The following is a 17,935-nucleotide window of genomic DNA, read 5'->3' on the forward strand; positions in this document are numbered from 1 at the left end:
CAGCTCGGGGCACCGAGCTAGCCTGGACCTCTGGGGGGACCCCACCCCTTCCTACTTGCCAGGGACTCCGGCACGTCTGTCCCTCCTTGGGCCTCCCTGGACAGGGCTCAAGGCCTAGGTCACAGGTTGACTTTAGCCAGGGTGTGGGCCCTGCTCTGCGGCCCCCAAACTGTCCCCCTCCTGTATCACAGGTGGAGGATCGGGAGAAGTCATCGGGGGTCCCCAGGCAGGCACAGACCCCCAGGCCTGCGGCATCAGGTGGGTACCAGGGTGCACAGGGGGTGCTGGCGTGGGGTGGGTGCACCCAGGCCAGCACCAAAGCTGGGGCTGCAGAAAGGCCAGCGCAGACCATGGTCTGAAACCATTCAGACCCAGAGCTACAGCTCCTTCACGGCAAACGCATTTTGCTGGGGAGACCCAGCGTTTAAGAACGGGGACGGGGGAGGCCTGGGGGCGAGGGGTCCCCAGTGAAGGAGGTGCTGAGGATGGTGTGGTTGGGGCCATGGGACCCTCAAAGCAGAGCCAGGTGAGGGTCACCAGAAGGGGAAACCAGCGGGTGGTCTGTCACTGTCCTGGCTGGCGCTGGGACCACCGGACACACGCAGATGGCAAAGGGCGGCGTGAGACGGAACGCGGGGCACAGTGCTGGCGGGACCCTGTGGCAGCCACACGTCCAGGCCTCCAAGAAATTGGCAGAACCTTGGGGCCGGAGTGAGGGCAGGTGGGCCCAGAGACGGTGGCGGTTTTGGCACGGGGAGGAGGCCGGGGCCCCGCAGGCACTGCAGGCAGGGGTGGGGAAGGGCCCCGGCAGCCCTCCCTGAGCAGGGCTGGGGGCCCAGGCCTGGCTCAGAGGCCAGCGGGGAAGGAGGCGTTGGCGGCGGAGCGGTCGGGGCAGCTGCCGTGGGCGTCCCGCGTGAGGCTGTAGGTGCAGTAGGCCACGGCCGAGCCCAGCGTCAGCCCCGTCATGTAGGACACGGTCATGGTGTTCCCTGCGGACAGGACCGGACCTCAGCTGGCGGGAGGGGCCCTGGGGGGAGGGGGGCCACAGCGAGGGCTGGAGCCGAAGCCCTAGCTTCTCAGGTGTGAAGCAGTGACCACGGCCAGCTCCCGCCTGAGCGGTGGCCGCCCCAGGACTGTTCCACCCTGACTGAAAGTGCCGGGCGCTCCAGGCCTCGCCTGCTTCTCTTTCTGTCCAGCCTCCTACCTCCAACTGCTTCCTCGTCATGGACCGCTTAGGATGTCTACTGGGCTACCTGAACCTACTGTGTCCAGAACCCCCCTCCAGTGCCCCTTCCCACACGGCCCCCTCCCCATCTCGACGGCAATCCAACCTTCTTGCCCTGAGCAGCAGGCCCGCCTTGGGAGTCCTTCTTGACCTCCCCCCTCGCCCCACCCCCCATCCTTTTCTCACACTCCATCTCCCAGTCCATCAGCTGGCCCCGTGGGCCCTGCAGTCAAAACGGATCCAGAATCCAGCACTTTCTTCCAGGCCCCTCCCACCTGTTTACTACTCCACTGCCGCCCCCTGCCCCAGGGCCTTTGCACGTGCTATCCCCGCCACTCCGAACACTCTTCCCTTGCATTGTCACGTGGCCCCTCACTACTTCCTCCAGGTCTCTGCTCAAGTCACCTCCTCAGTGAAGCCTTCCCAGACTGCTCTGCTTCCATTGTGAACCCCCTACCGCGACTCCCTCGTCCCATTACTCTGTTTTACGTTCCTCAACCACGCTCATCACCATCCAACACATTACATCTTTTTGTTGTCTCTTTGTCACCTCTGGACTGTCAACCCCACAAACATAGGGATCACTGTTTTGTCACCACTGTGTCCCCAGAACGTAGAACAGTGCCAGGCGCACGGTAGGGGCTCACCAAGTAGCTGTGAGATGAATGAGGGGGTAAGTGGTTGGCGAACGTCCCCAAGCTACGAGCTCTGAGGCTGACTTGACCCTGGGACCCAAAGGTAGCTTCTCGCTGTGTGGTCTTGACTTCTACGGGCCTGGGTTTCCCTGCCTGGCAGTGGACAGTCCTGCAGACAAGCCGGGCGCGGGCCGAGCAGGGCCTTACCTGCTAGCTCCCGCTGCTTGGGGCTCACTTTGCCCGCCGCCAGGATCATGGGCACGCTGCCGAAGTAGCCGTTGCTGATGCCCATGAGTAGGGAGAGGACGCAGGGCCAGGCCGGGTGGCGGAGGGCGGGCGTGCTGCTGGGGTAGACGCACAGGATGAAGAGGGGGATGAAGACCACACGGAGGCAGGAGCAGGCCAGCAGGTGGGTGCCCCGCCATTCCATGGGCAGCGCCGCCAGGATCTGTGGGGAGACAGACGTGTGGGCCCCTGCCACTCCCCGAGCCCTCTCCCCAAGCCCACTCCTCTCGCGTCTTCCCGGCAGCCTCCAGACACACCCCTATCCCTGGACACTCCCGGCTCAGGCTGTGTCTCCGTCCTTTCCCACCTTTGTCCACGAAACCCCACCAAACCCCTCATATGGCAACACGTAGTCCTTGCTGTGTGCCTGGCACCCAGCGAAATACGACACACGTGCCCCTGTTCAGCCTGCACAGCACCCTCGCTGGGTGGGGCTCTTGACGTTATTTGAGAAACGAGGATACAGAGGCCCAGAGGGTCAGGCCCACCTGCATCAACACGTACGAAGTGGCAACAACTGAACCCATTAAGCTTTCCTCCTTCGGGAAGCACAGACTCGAGTTTCTCAGACCTCCCAGCTGTGTGACCCCAAGCAGATGGCTTTCCCTCTCTGAGCCTTGTGTTCTTCTACAGAAGACCAACGACAGGCCGGCCATTTCTGGGTGCCCTCCTTCGTGTGCCCACACCTGTGCTCAACTAGTGAGTGTGGGGCAAGCGCCGCCTCCCCCCACTCCTCCCAGTTGCGGTCTGGACCATGGCTCAGCTCCCGCCCTCCCCACCAGGAGCCACATGCATCCTCAGCTTGGGGCCTGCGCCTCCCCGGGGACCCTCCCCGCGGCTCCCGCAGTGACCCTGGCGTCTGCTGCCCCCACCCACGGCGTCCTCCCCCAGGGCCGGGAGGGTTGGCGGGAGCGCCCACCTTGCCCACGAAGTCAGAGAGGTTGAACACGGCCATGATGAGAATGGGCAGCCACTCGCCCAGGATGCAGTGGCGGATCTCGGACTCGAGACCCGGAAACAGGCACAGCGTGATGAAGTAGGTCACGGCGATGGAGAGCATGTCCGCCCAGATGACGCGGGCCACCACGTAGCGGTGCAGCAGCAGGGCTGTGGGCGGCCGGCGGGGTCAGGGGGCGGCACCCCTAAGGGGCCCCAGCCCGCCGGAACACCCCCTGCCCTCCGCGCGCAGACGAGACACGGGACGCCGGGGCCCAGCCCGCCCCACCTCGGAAGGAGGGCCAGCTGCGCCTGATTCTCGGCCGAGGCACATCAAAGCGCGTGTAGGCTCCCCCGCCGCCGGTCACCTCGTGGGCTGGGCTGTCCTTCGGGGACCCGCCGTTGGCCAGGCCTGGGCCCTGGTGCTCCTGGAGGGGGAACAGGGTGGGACGCGTTTGGGTGAGGGCCCCGCGCAGGCTCCTGCCGGCCTCTTCCTCGCTGTCCCGCAAACACGCCAAGCTCCTCCCACGCCTCGGAGCCTCTGCGCGTGCGCTTCCCTCTGCCCCACCCCACGCCTTTCGTGTGGGTCCTCACACCGCTCCACACGGCTCAGGTCTCAGGCCAGAGCCGCTCGCGGACCCTCCGTGACCATTAAGGGGGCCCCGGTTTCTGACGTGGGCCTTGTCACAGCCGGCCTCCCTTTGCCCGGTCTCTGGCTCCGCGCAGTGTCCCCAGCCGCGGGCCCAGCGAGGGTGACTCGCTGGAACAACGTCTTCGAGAACATTCTAGCTCCCCCTGCCCTGCCCTCCTCGTGGCCCGGCTCCCCGGCGTCTCAGCCTCCACACCTGCGCTATGTGGTCCTGCCGCCACCAGAGGGTGCCCCAGCTCCCCAGGATGGCTCTGGGCGGGCCTGCGGGGGAGGCCACAGGTGTGGGCCATCACAACGGGGGTGGGGAGGTTAAGGCCTCAGGTGTGGGCTGTCACAGCCAGGGGGCCTCAGGCCTCAGGTGTGGTGCCACCAAGGGATGAAACCTTGGTCCACAGAACGAAGGAGGGCCCGTGGGTAGGAGCCTCGGGCCACAGGAGGAGCTGGAGCCTGAGGCGACAGCGACAGCGGGGCGCGGCTGGAGGAGCTCGGCTGGGACGGGGCGGCGGCCGTGCCGGGCCTCCCGGCTCCCTCCGCCGACTTCGCGACTTACAAAGTGCACGTCTTCGGCGGCCACGTCGTGGTGCACGCGGTAGCCGGCCCTGCGGCCGGGGCGGGGCCGCGCCGTGTGGTAGAGCACGAAGCGGCTGCCCCGCACCAGCAGGTGCAGCAGGAAGCAGAGCAGCTCCAGGCCCGCGGAGACCAGGAAGAAGATGAGCGTGCCGGCCCGCTCGTCGGGCAGCAGCAGCTTCGTGAGGATGCGGCTCAGGGAGACCATCACGCCCGCCGTGCCTGCGGGGGGAGGGGCCGTGACGCGGGCGACCCCGCCCACTCGACCCCGCCCCGCCCCGCCCCGCCCGGCCACCCAGCAGCCCTGGGACACGGACACGCCGTGGCTGCCCACAGGATGCGCCTGCGCAGACCGCTCCTCTCTGGCCCCTGCGCCGGCTCACACACACACACCCCCAGAAGCACTGATCGCGTGCCTGCTGTGTGCCCGGCACCGTCCGCCCTGAGGACCCAGTGGTGACGACGCACGCGGGCCCTTCCTTCTGGGGCTCGTTGGGGAGAGGCCCCAAACAGATCGCAGAAAAACACCAACGATAGTGCAGGATTTGGGGGGACAGGCAGAGACGAGGGGGCGAGCATCCATTGGCAGGGGGCGGGCATGAGCTCTACGTGTTTGTGTTTGCGGAGCTGAAAGGAAGTGGTGGGCTTGGAACCAGGTGGGTGGGGTCCTAAGGTCACAGGGGAAGGTGGTGGGGGTCACGGCAAGCGGGGTACCTTCCTGGAACCAAACTCCACAGACTCGAGGTTTGGAGCCCTGGGGGCACCTGGTGGGCCTCACCGTGTGTAGAGGGTACAGAGTACCCCAAAGGGGAGAAATGGGGCCCAGAGTCCACAAGAGTCCTGCCCCACGGCACGGCTGAGCCTGGCCCATCCAGGCCCGGAAGGAAGACTGAGGACATCTGGACAAGATGCTCCGAAGTGCTTGCGGCTGGGCTGAGGGTGGGGCGGCCCCTGTGCTGGAGGGCAGCAAGACAAGAGGGGGAGTCGGCTGCTCGGACCGGGGCTGGGGCGCAGGGATCACCCCGGAGGGCAGGTCCACACGACCTGCAGGGTCTTGGAGCACTGGGTGTCGGGTAGGTCTCAGGTTTGAGCAAGGGGGTGCCCTTCACTGAGCAGGGGCCGGTGGGATGACGTGTTGGGCTTAGGAAAGGGAGTCTGAGTTGCCAAGTGGGGTGGGGCTCTGAGGAGAGCTTGATGCCGAGGGCCGGCACTTGGCGTGATCACGGGTGTAGATGAGCTGCCCCTGCACACACGTGCACACACGAAACGCACGCCTTGCACACACGCTGTGAGACGCTCGAGACCCATGCTCAGTGTGGCACGTCCTCCTCACATCACAAAGGGCTCTGCACCCAAAGAGACCACGCCTATCACAGCCCCATCCCTCCTGTCTGGGAGTCCGGCCCCCCACCAGCCAGGCGATCCCCAGCCCCGCATACCCAGGGCTCCTGAGCCCCGCCTCGGTCCCAGGAAGAGGGTCCCAGAGCCCAGGCAGCCCGGCGCCCCGCTCCTGGGGTCTGCAGATACTCACTCTCCCCCGTCATCACCCCCTGCGTGTACCTCTTGGGCAGCATCCCCGTGTACCCGTAGAAGCTGGATTGCTGCACTTGAGAGAGAGAGAGAGAAGTAACCATGAGACACCACTTATCACCTGTTTGCTTGGAACAGAATTCAGAAGTTTGAGAACACTGTTGGCAAGGGTTGCTGGGAAAAGACATTAACACCACTGGGGGCAGAGGGACCTTGTCCAGTCCCCTCGCGGGGTGTGGTGGAAACAGCACCGCCCCCTGCATAGCACAGTCCTGCCTTCCACGTCCCCGCCCCGGGGCTGGCCAGGCTCCCCGACCTCCTCTGGTCATTGACACCCAAGCAGAAATGACACGCGTCACTCCTGGACCAGGGAGGAAAAGCCCACATGGTCTTCCGGTCTGTCTTTCCCCAGGGGCGGCCACAGAAGAGGCCACGTGTTACAGACGGGGAGCCACCGTCAGTCCAAGTGAGTGTGGAAATAACCCCACCGACACGCTGGATGTGCAGCAAGAGCCAGAAATAAGGCTGGTTCTGAGAAGCCACTGAGATCTCTGGGCTCGTTTGTTACCACAGCATAATGTCTCATCCTGACCAACAAGACAGAAGTGCAGCAGTATCTGGGGAAAATGAAAACGTACTGGCTCAAGCCCTACGGTCTAGTAACTCCACACCTAGAAGTAAACCCTGGAGCAGGGCTGACAAACTAGGATCTCCTAGTGGTTACCAGCATTTTTTTTTTTTTTAACGAAATAGAACAGAGCAGACCTGAGTACAAAGCCTGGATTGAGAATATTATTTCACGAAGCCTTGATTTCATTTATAAACACACACACACACATACACACGCACACATGTGTGCTGGGTCTTAATGTGAAATGTATCTCTTTCTGGAAGTCACGATCAACAGAACAATTGGCCTGGACCTTTGCAAACATCATTGCCACAAAAGACAGAGAAAGGCTGAGGACCATTCGGATTAAAGGAGACTAAAGGTGTGACTAGTGATGCAACGTGTGATCCTGGGCTGGGTCCTGGGTCAGAAAAACCAAACGCTGTACAGGACATTACCGCGACAAACAGTGATATGATTATGGATTGTACATCCGATAATAGTATTGTATCAATGTTAAATGTCCCGATTTTGGCAATTGTAAATGTGGTTCTAGAAGAGATGTCTTAGGTTTAGCTGTTAAACACCCTGAACTGTTACCATTTAGGCAAAGAAGCATGATGATGTCTGCAAGTAATTCCCAAATGGTTTAAGGACAAAACATACATTTTCTATTTATATATATTTAAGGGAAATTTTATATATATACATATACTTTAGAAGGTGGAGGAGGGGGACTTCCCTGGTGGTCCAGTGGTTAAGACTCCACGCTCCCAGTGCAGGGGGCCCGGCTTCGATCCCTGTTCAGGGAACTAGATCCCGCATGCCGCAACTAAAGATCCCACACTCGGCAACGAAGATCCTGCATGCCGCAACTAAGACCCAGCGCAGCCAAATAAATAAATACATATTTTTTTTAAAAAGATTCTTATTAAAAAAAAAAAAAAAGAAGGTGGCGGCAGGGAGGGGGAACAGAGAAAGCCAGCGAAGGAAAGAAAGCACATGTGGCAAAATGTTAATAATTGGTGAATCTAGGTGAAAGGTATATGGGAACTCATTATATTATTCTTAACTTTCCATGGGTTTGAAATAGTTTCAAAATAAAAAGTTAAAAAAAAATTTTTTGAAAGCTACCATCCAAGAGAAACATAGTGACACGGTGACATGGGCAGGAGAGGTTGTGAAGTCCAGTTTATACCTGAGAAAACTAGGGAACTGCCTCGATGTCCATATGGCATGCGGGCATGTGGACATGTGTGTGGAGTGTGTGCTCTGACACTGGGTGTGACCAGCGCACGCAGCTCTTTGGGTGTGCAGTGTGTGTGCACGTGTGAAAGTAGACACGCCATGTGCACATGGACATGTACCGGCACTGAGCCTGGCTCACCCTGCATTAACATGCCCCCAGCACACGAACAGGGCCGGTGGGACGGCCCGCAGTGGGCACCCAAGGGCTCAGCCCACCCCGGCCCCTGGCCCTACCTGTGCAGCCGAAGGCCACGGTGCCCACTGCAGCCAGGTTGATGGCATAAGCCTGGTCACGAGAGAAGAGCTGCAGCCACACGTCGCAGATGCTGATGAAGAGGAGGGGGCCCAAGGCTAAGAGGTAGCCTGTGTGGGGAGAGGTCAGAGAGGCAGCAATCGGTGGTGGGCTGGGGGAGCCCTCTCATCCCCTCAACATAGAGCCAGGTCTGAGGTGCCCTCTCTCTGCCTTTTTCCCCTTAATACTGGGAGGGCGGGGACATCTTAGAGTTCTAGGAGGGGCACCCAGAAGGCTTCCTGGAGGAGGCGCCTCTTGAGCTGGGTTTTGAAGCTGAATGTTACCATGGAGACAAAGGGGAGAGGAAGAGCAGGGAAGAGCAAGGGCCCTGGGACACATGTGGGGCGCACAGCAGCCTCGCCAGGTGCAGGCATCATGCCAGCATGTGTTACACGCGCATGGGCCTGACACTGTTTTCATAGTTGAACCCCATGACATTCCTAGGAGATGCACCCATCTCACAGACAAGGAGAGTGAGGCGCACGCAGGGAATGGAGGGGCATGTGACGGACAGGTGTGAGGGCTGGGAGCCGGGTGGGCAGCGGGCAGCGTACCCGCGGTGATCCTCGTGTGCAGGCTCAGTCTCTCCACCAGCGCGTTGTTCAGGAGCACAGCCACCAGCGCCACCAGGATGTAGGTGAGGCTCATGTCAAACACAATCGAGGTCCCTGGGGGGGGGAGGGTAACAGGGGTTCAGGGGAGCCCCACCCTCTGCACCTGCCCCCCCCGGGCACTGCTTCCTCCCTCTGCCCCAAAGGGGCTGACAGCCCAGAGAGGGTGAGTGGCTGCCCTCAGGGTCACACAGGAATTCACAGCCGAGCTAGGGTTTGCATAAAATGGGCTCCCCGAGTGGGGTCCTGCCTGAGGGGTTTCTGGAAGGTGGCAGGCCTGAGCCAAGTGTGCAGGGCGGCACGCGATGGCAGGATGCGGCTGCGGGGGAGCCACCTGGGTACTTGTGGTGCAGGAGGGTGGCAGGCCTGAGCCAAGTGTGCAGGGCGGCACGCGATGGCAGGACGCGGCTGCGGGGGACCCACCTGGGTATTTGTGGTGCAGGTAGTCTACGTCGGTGATGAAGCTGTTGTACGGCAGCAGGAAGCCCACACCAGCCAGGAGCATTGCAAAGTAGATGGCGTGGTAGCGGTCATCAGGCACCGGCTCCTCTGCCAGTAAACCCAGACACCAGGTGAGACGTGGACAAGCCCATTCACGGCCACGACCACCACATCAGGGCTGCAGTCCACCACCGTGGCCACAGCCCACCACGGCACCCCCCCCTCATGACCACCGTAGCCACAGTCACGCTGGCTGCCACCCGAACCACAGACACGGCATCCCACCATTCATCTGTCACTGCCACCAGAAGCACTGCCACCTTAGCCACCATCACCATGGCCACTCTCACCATATCGAAGCCACCAAAGCCATCATGACCGTGGCTACTCTCCATCACTATGGCCACAGCTGCCCACGCCACCACCATCATGGCCATTATCAAAAGTCACCAAACACCATGGCCACTGTCACCATCGTACCCACCATCGTGACCACCATCACCATACCCACGGTCCATCATCACTGTGGCCACTGCCACTGTATCCACCAGCATCACGGCTGCTGTCACCCTGGCCACCATCCATCCCCATAGCCATGGTGGCCAAAGCCGCTGCATCACAGCTGTTATCATTACCTTACAGCCACTATAACCATGGTCACTGTCACTGTGGCCGCTCTCCACCTTCATGGCCCCAGCTGCCCCAGTCATCACAGTCATGGCTGCTAGACATACAGCCACCAATACCATGGCCAGTGCAGCCATCACCACAGCCACTGTCCGTTACCAAGAGGCTGCTGCCACCGTGACTCTCACCATCATGGCCACTGAAGCAGCTGGCTGGAGAGAACAGTGAAATGGCCTTTTGGAGACTCAGCTCCGGGACCAGCTGGGTGGCCAGACCTGGTGGGGCTGAGGCAGTGTCCTCTGGAAGGCTACCTATGCTCTAAACCAGCGTCCAATATACAGGGCTGATTCTCCTATAGTTAGCATTCACATATCCAGGAACCACGGGCGGAAGTGGGAGTGGGACCACTCACTATGACCCTTAGAGATCCACCAGCAAAATGTTTGCTTCCCACCCCCATGACTTGAGGCTCCGCTGGTCCAGAGGGCTTCGCTCCAAAGGGAGGAATGGTTCCACCCCGAGACACAGTGATCCTGCAGAGAACAGGGTTGCTGCACTGGCCGCGGGGACTGATCCTGACCATCACGGGGAAATCAGGTTGCTCCCACGTGTGGGAATAAGAGAGCAGGTCTGCAAGACAGGAGATTCCTTATGGCCTCTCTCAGAACGTCCAATCCCTGTGATACAGTCAATGGAAAACGATACCAACCCAAGTCCAGCAGGACTGCTAGTGATCCAGAGCCTTCAAGAATGAAGGTTGGGGGAATTCCCTGGCGGTCCGGTGGTTATGAGTTGGCACTCTCACTGCTGGGGCCCCAGGTTTGATCCCTGGTCGGGGAACTAAAATCCCATAAGCCACATAGCGCGGCCAAGAAAAAAAAAAAAGAACGAAGCTTGGGTCACCCACCGGGCAAAGAACCATGACCAGTTAAGATGCTTGTGGTGGGCAAATGGAATATGGGATGGGTGGTGGGAGAAGGTTGTTATAAATACCAGCTACAATCATGTGACTAGTCACAGACATGAGGACTAATATTGTTATGAGTATTGCTTCCTTTTTTGGATATGAATATGTGTGTGTATGTATTAATCAAATGCTTTTATTTTATTCACTTTCTCACCCCTGTATCATCTAACGTAGGATGTGTTCGTAACAGTTAACCCTGTATCTCAGTATTGAAGTTCGGGGGATCAAAGGAGAAGTGTGAACATCAACACACAAGGACTTTGCATCCTTTGGGGAAAGGGTTAGTGTGTTTTTGTTCGTATGGGGGTCAGTTATGTCCTGGTAGGTGGGGGGTTGACTGTTAGTGTCTTTATCTGGAGACTAAGTATGGTTTAGGGAGCTGTGTATAGGAGGCAAGCTGGTAAGGGGTGGACTTTAATGGTCAGTTTGTAGGTCAACTTGGAGGCTGAACCACAGTCCTCAGTTGTTCAATCAAACACTGACCAAGGTGCTGCTGTGAAAAGATTTTTCTTTCACAGAAAAATCACACAAAGCCCCTCCTTAGTTACTTTAAGTTTGATCAAAAGGGAATTTACCCTGGGTGGGCCTGACCTAATCAGGTAAGACCTTGAGGCCTTCCCAGAACTCAGGGACCCCAAACGGCTCGTGCCCCTGGGATTCCAGCCTGCTTGTGATCTTCCGTCCTGACCACCTGCCTGATGGACTTCAGACTGGCTTAGCCAGCCTCCTCTTTAGTCAGGCAATGTCCTGTAATAAATCCATATGGATATCTATACATCTATATCTGTATTGCATCTTTAACTCTCTTTCTAGCTCTATCTCCTACTGGCTCTGGTAGAACCTTGACTGATGCAGCCACCGTCACCATAGCCATTACAGCTAAAATCACCACTGCCCTGGTCACCATGGCCACCATCCACTTCTATGGCCACAGCATCGTGGCATCCACTACCTGGCCAGGAGAAGCCTGGGGATGGGCCCTGAGCTGGCTCTGTCCATACACACGGGTGCAGGGAGATTATCCCAACCCAACATGGGTCTCAGCCAGCAGAATCTCCACTCCCCATCTGCAAAGAGAGGGGATGGAAGCTGAGAGTAAGTCTCCATGTCAGAGCCTGAAGTGGTCCTAGTATAACCTGTAGCCAGCCCCCAAACGAGCTATCACTTACAGGGGGCCTCCTGAGTGCCGGGAAACATCTTAAGCCACGTTTTGTGGATCCAGTTGTAAGCACATTAGGGTGGCCCCAGGATCATTCCCCTTTTCCAGATGAAGAAACTGAGGCCCAGAGAACAGTGACTTACCCAAGGTCCCTGAGTGGACAGAGACAGGAGCTGGGGCTGAACCCAAATCTGCCCGACTCCAGACCTGCACACTGCCCACTCTGCAAGTCTGATCTCACAGGCAACTGGCCTATTTTCTCCATGTAGGGAACCTGAGGCTCCGAGAGGTTGAGGCACTTGCCCTAGGACACACAGCCAGGTAGAAAACCGGGTATTTGTTTCTTGGGGTTTTTTTTTGGGGGGGCCGTGCTGTGCAGCTTGTGGGATCTTAGTTCCCTGACCAGGGATTGAACCTGGACCCTCGGCAGTGAAAGTGCGGAGTCCTAACCACTGGACCGCCAAGGAAGTCCCCAAAACTGGGGTGTTTGAACCTCACATCAATCCTCTTTTCGGACACTTTCCCATCTCCACTGAAGTGAGGCATGGCTTGCTCTGACCCAAGAATGCAGCCAACACAACATGCGTCAGTCGTAGACAGAAGTTTACATACAGGTCAGTGCATGATTCGCCGTGTGCCCTCCCACCTCCTCAGTGGTCGTGGAAACCCACGTTAAGATGGAGCCTTCCCTGGGCACACGGCATTAGTGAAGGCACTGGGCCGGTGGGCTCGTTTGTTACTGCAGCAGATCTAATCCATCCTAACCGACGCTGCCTCCCAGGTTCAATGACCCCCCAAGGTTCCCCATCCCGGGAAAGCTCCTGAGGGCTCCCACAGCCGTCCCTGCTTTGGGGCAGAGGCGTACCCTGGCCACACCCTCACTCACCAGAGTCCGTGGAAATCGGGATGCCCCTGGCCCTACTGCCCTGGGCCTGGGCCACCCCTGCCACCACCTCCTCCAGCTGGCCGCTGTCGAAGCTGAAGCTCATCACCACGCTCCTGTGCGGCGTGCTCGCCACGCTGGGCTCCTGGAGTTGCTGGCTGCCCACCGAGCCCATGGCAGCCCTGCTGCGGGGAAAGCAGATGACGCAGGCTGGGGAGGTCAGGAGGGGATCCCCGCCCCACTGCCACTCGGCCAAGCCTGCACCCCCGGGGGATCACCACCCTCTCTATCCATCCCACCCACTTTGAAACAGCGCGCAGGAGCACGCAAACCTAAGTGGACGAGTGATGTCACGTGACTTGTGTCTTAAGATGCTCCCTGGCTGCAGCGGAGAGCAAGGCTGGAGGCCTGCGTGAGGGCGGCGGCAGTGGGCACAGCGGAGAGAAAGAGACGGGGGGAGAAATATTCTGAACACTTGGTGTGCCAGCACCGTGCTCGAGTGTCCCACGAACCATTTCCCTCTGAGAGGGGGTTCCAACATTCACTCATTTGACAGCCGATGTTAGAGCGTGAACGTCCCCCAGGCCCACCACCCCGATCTCACAGGCAGTAAGGGGTGGGGTGTCGGGGGGGTCTAGTTTTTTCCCTGAAACATTGATCAGTTTGTTTTTCTGACAACCTTTATTAATTTATCTGATTGCCAAAAGGATACAAATTCGCTGTAGAGAATCTGAGACAAAGATGGGACGCGGAAGCACGGGGTACTGAGCGTAGCACTTCTGCTTCCTGGGCCGCCCCCAGCACGTATGGGGGAACCCACGGAAGAAGCCGGGAGACAGACCGCTTCCCGAGGGATCCCACGTGCCCGGCGCTACTCCGAGTCTCTCTGAGGATGGCGCCGGCCACGCCCAGCTCCCCCACCTCTGCTTGTCCCATCTAACGTCCTTCCTGCCTCAGTTTACCTGCTCCCCTGCCTCCAGATGGGTGTGCTGACCAGTTACGGAGTGCCTCCCCTGGGCTTCCCCCCTTCCTCGCTCCCCATAGAGTTTTAGTGGGGGTCTGAGATCCTGGAACCATCCCTGCTTCCAGGTGGGCCCTGGGGACTGGGTAAATTCCGGATTTGCCAGCTGGGGGCTGACCCGGCTGGTGGGCACCCAGGAGCAGCGGAGAAGAGGGTTGCAGGCTTCTCCTTCTGGGGCCTGGGAAGCCAGGCGTGAACCCCTCTGGTCTCGGTGCTCCTCCTGTTGCCCCCAGCCCCGGGCCTCCTGCCACATCTGGAGCTGGGGGGCCGGATAAGACACAGGACAGAGCTTGGCCTGGGTTTGAATGACTGTGGCCTTAGGCAGGATCCTGCACTGGAGGCTTGGACACCCTGCGTCCCCAGCCACCCAGCGTCCTGGGTGGGGCCGGGGATGGGGCCAGCGGCAGAGCAGCGGTCTACAACAACGGACACTCCTCCCTCCAGCCCTGGAGGATGTGCACCCCCGACCCCCTGGCCCGTGTTCCCCACAGAGACGCGGCGCCCCAAACCTGCCGGGCCTCCCCGCTGAGGTCTCCGCCCCGCCCAGGGGCCACGCCCCCCGGGAAGGCGGACGTGTTCCGCATCAAGCCAGGAGGCCGCCCAACTGCTCCCTCCCGCTCAGCGGTGAGGCGGGCAGCTGCCACCCACACGGCCCCCCTCAGCCACTGTCCCCACGTGCTCCTCCAGTCCGCCTCCCGGGAGGTGCTCTGGCTCCCCCTGCGGCGGCCCCATGACCCCTGATACGACCTTCCATGGTGGCAGGGCAGGGGGTGCCCCGAGGCTGCCCCCACCTCTCCTGGGCTGCAGGCCTCAACCCGCCCCTCCAGAACACCCCCTCCAACTCCACACCCGCAGCCCAGAGCCCCAGCTCTTCCCCCAATCCGCTCCTCCTCCTGCCGGGTCCCCCTTTAATGAAAATTTAAGGACAGACAGGTCAGGGATCTTCTCCTGACCCCAGCAGTCCTGAAGGCCCGGCTCATGCCCCCACTTTGCAGAAAGAGAAACTGAGGCACAGAGAGCCAGGTCCAGGGGTCCAGCTTCTATCGGGAGCCCCGCCAGGCCGACCACCTTTGGCTCCCCCCATTTCAGAGGCAACTGAGTGGACAAGCGTTCTAACTGTGCCCCCAGGGCATTGTGAAGACGCTGGGTGTCTGAACCCCAAGGCCAGCATGATCCCTCTCAGGGGCTGCGCTCCAGCCGGAGGGCACAAGGGAACCTGAATTCTATCTGGAAAGCCAGCCTGTTGGCTCTCCTCGAGCCTCAGGCTCCTCATGAGCCCCAAGCCCTGGCTGGCTGGATGCCCTTGGATGGCCCTGGCCCCCTGTGCCTGGGCCAGCTTATGAGCTCTGCTACTCTTTCCCCAGCCAAGCTTTCTGGACTGGCCCAACTCCTCCCTGTTGGTTCTGCCCACAGGAAAGTGGGTTTCAAGACCCTTGGGCCACCCGCTTCCTGGAGCCCGGGGAGGATGCATGAATGGACTGGCCACAGGCGCTGGCCACAGGCGCTGGCCACAGGAGCTGGCTGGCTCCTCGGGTGCCCGGCCCCAGGCCCTGGCCCCTGGCCTTGGTGCTGCAGTTTCCCCACCCGCAGGCTCTTTCTGCGAGACCAGCCCCATCGGCAACAAAGTTGGTTCCCGGGCCTGCGCTCCTAGGCGAAGGGCAGACTCCAGGACCACCCGGAGGTGACCGCTGGGCACAGGCCACACCTCTTCCAGACCTTTCCCAAGAGCTGGGAGGGGACCGGCAGGGGGAAGGGGTGAGGGGGGGCGGAGGAGGTCCCAGGAGGGAACTTCGGATGGAAGGACGCTTAGGGTGTGCCCGGGGAGGAGGAGGCGCCTGGCCCCGAGCAGGGCCTGGAGCCTGGAGCCGCCGGCCACTCTCCCCCTTCCCGGGTCTGGGTCCTGCGCTCGCAGATGGGCTGGTGGGGGGCTGCTCCGGTCTAGATGCTGGATAGGGTGGGGGTGGGAGCCCGCTCATTCCGGGATGGGGGTGGGAGGGTGGGGGACTCGGGGTCCCCGGGGTCACGTGCCCCCATCCCTGGACTCGGCGGCCGGAGCCGGCGCGGAGCCGGGCCACGCGCGCCTCAGACAAAGGCTCCGACAGGTCCCCGCGTCCCAGCCGGTCCACCCCACCCCGCCCGCCTCCCCCGCGGTGACCGCTTACCTCGGCCCGGTCGGGTCCTGGGGTCCTCCACGCTCCCAGCCCCGCCCGCGCCCAACGCCCCCGCGCCGGGACCCCTGGGCGCCCGCGCCCCACCCCGCTGCGCCCCGCTCCCTGCACCCCTTCCTCGGGCCGAGCGCGGCCGGCGTCCTCCGCGGGTCCCGGGTCTGCCGGCCCCCGGGTCGGCGACCGCGTCCGGGGAGTGCAGCAGCAGCGGCAGCGGCGAGCACAGCGAGGGGCTCCCGCGCTCCGCCCCGGCCCGCCCCCCGCGCGGAGCCCCGCCCCTTTCTCCCCTCCTCCTTCCCCGCCCTCCTCCTCCGTCTCCCGCCCGCTGCGCCCGCAGAGGCGGGGGAGGGGCGGAGGCTGAGGTCGGGGCCCCAGACGCCCCGGGGGACGTGGTGGCCCCGGCGACCCTGGGGTGACCTGTGGCTGATCTAGCCGCCATCCCCCATGCCCACCTCCCCGCCTGGGTGCCCAGGACTACTGCCCCCCTCCCCGCACCCCGTCCACCCCTACCAACCCTTGTCCCCTCGCGGGGGAGGCCTGCGGTGCTCGAAGGGTGGGTGGGACAGGTTACCCGGTGAGCTGATCCAAGTTTTGAAGGATGAGTAGGATTCCGCGGGCAGGAGAAACGTGTGGATTCCAAACAGGTCTAGGGGCTGCCGCAGCCCCCTGTGCCGCTCCTTCGCCTGGTCCCCACCCCTGCCCGCGGTCCCCCTGCTCGCCGCTTGGGATCAGACCCTGACGAGGTCGCTGGCTATCACTGAGCCTCAGTTTTCTCCCAGGAAGGTGGAATTATAACCCTCCCCAGGGCTGTTAGTCCCGGCGCGCACCTCTCGCCCAGCCTCCGGTTGCTCATCCGCAACCTGGCGCTAAGAGAAGAGACCTGTGCTGAGGCTCAGAAAACATGCCCTGGGAGGAGTCCACGATGGGGGGAGGGGGTGTTCCTTGCCCAGAAAGGGGTCCAGCCTCAAGCGGAGAACAGGAACCAGGTGGGAGGTAGATGAGCCTGCCCATGGGAAGCCCCCCAACCAGGGCTGAGCCCTCCAGGTGGGATCAACGGACGTGACTGCCAGGACTCGTGCCAAGCCCCTACCTGGATGCCCTCCCCTCACTTTCCACCAGACTAGCCCCTCTTCCTGCCTGGAGACCCACCCCTGGTGAGTGAGGGTGGACCAGGGGGAAGTGGCCAGTTGTTCAAAGTAATTAATCTCAAAGTTAATGAGCCTGATGCTTCCCACGGCCCTAGAGCTTTGAAAGGGCCAGTGCAGGAAACCATGCGGAGCTGCCCTGGGTGTAAATAAAAATTATTCGGTGCCTGTGAGACATTGTTCTGGATTCAGGGGACACATCAGGGTCCCTGCCCCCATGCGGTTTCATAGGCAATAAACAGGTACAATCATTTGCGGAAGCATCAGATGGCAGACAGTGGTGGGACAGACAATGGCATGTGTCTATGGGAATGGGTGGGCATTATTGTCTAGTGGTCAGGGAAGGCCACTCTGAGAAGGTGACGCTGGACCTGAGAGACTAGCCCCTGGTGGGGAGGTTTGTGGGAAGGGGCTTCTAGGCAGAGGGACAGCCAGGGCAAAGTCCTGAGGCCAGAGAAAGCTCATTCTATTCGGGAACAGAAAGAAGGCTGGTGGATCTGGAACAGAGGAAGGGAGAAGCCATTCTGGGGAGAAGAAGTGGGCAGAGGGCAGGAGCCAGCCTGGGGGAGGGGGTCTTGTTAGAGCCCCTGGAGTGATTTAGTCGGAGTAGGTTTTTAAACTTAGATTCCAGTTGGGAGTGCAAATTGGAACAACCCCTCTGGAAAGTAAGTTAACCTTAAAAAAAAAAAAAAAAGCCTTTGCTCCAGAAAATCTAGCCTAAGGAAATAATTCTAAATACAGAAAGGGCCTTATATACAAAAATGTTCATCATATTGTAATAGCCAAACATTGCAAATAGCCTGATTACCCAAGAAGAGACAATAAGGAATATTCATCATGGTGGGAGACAGATGACATGATTGTTATATTTGAAAAAAAACCCAAGAAAACTAATGGAATAACATGTCACCACTAGGATGTACAGTTATGAAGGATTGA

At 60.4% G+C, this 17,935-nt stretch overlaps 1 protein-coding gene across 1 annotated transcript; it reads right to left on the bottom strand.

Moving 5' to 3' along the window:
• Nucleotides 1–565: 565 nt before the first annotated feature.
• On the bottom strand, nucleotides 566–16,505 carry SLC29A4 (solute carrier family 29 member 4). The gene is made up of 12 exons (XM_061208906.1): nucleotides 16,423–16,505; nucleotides 12,669–12,847; nucleotides 11,400–11,407; nucleotides 9,012–9,135; nucleotides 8,532–8,645; nucleotides 7,920–8,048; nucleotides 5,829–5,903; nucleotides 4,281–4,519; nucleotides 3,371–3,509; nucleotides 3,065–3,252; nucleotides 2,068–2,308; nucleotides 566–989 (listed from the first exon to the last, which is right to left on the bottom strand). Exons 2-12 carry the CDS (start codon nucleotides 12,838–12,840, stop codon nucleotides 847–849), a joined length of 1,572 nt encoding a protein of 523 aa, XP_061064889.1. The 5' UTR covers nucleotides 12,841–12,847; nucleotides 16,423–16,505; the 3' UTR covers nucleotides 566–846.
• Nucleotides 16,506–17,935: the final 1,430 nt, after the last annotated feature.

This window comes from Eubalaena glacialis, chromosome 13 (genome assembly GCF_028564815.1).
Source record: "Eubalaena glacialis isolate mEubGla1 chromosome 13, mEubGla1.1.hap2.+ XY, whole genome shotgun sequence".
NCBI classification, from domain to species: Eukaryota; Metazoa; Chordata; class Mammalia; order Artiodactyla; family Balaenidae; genus Eubalaena; species Eubalaena glacialis.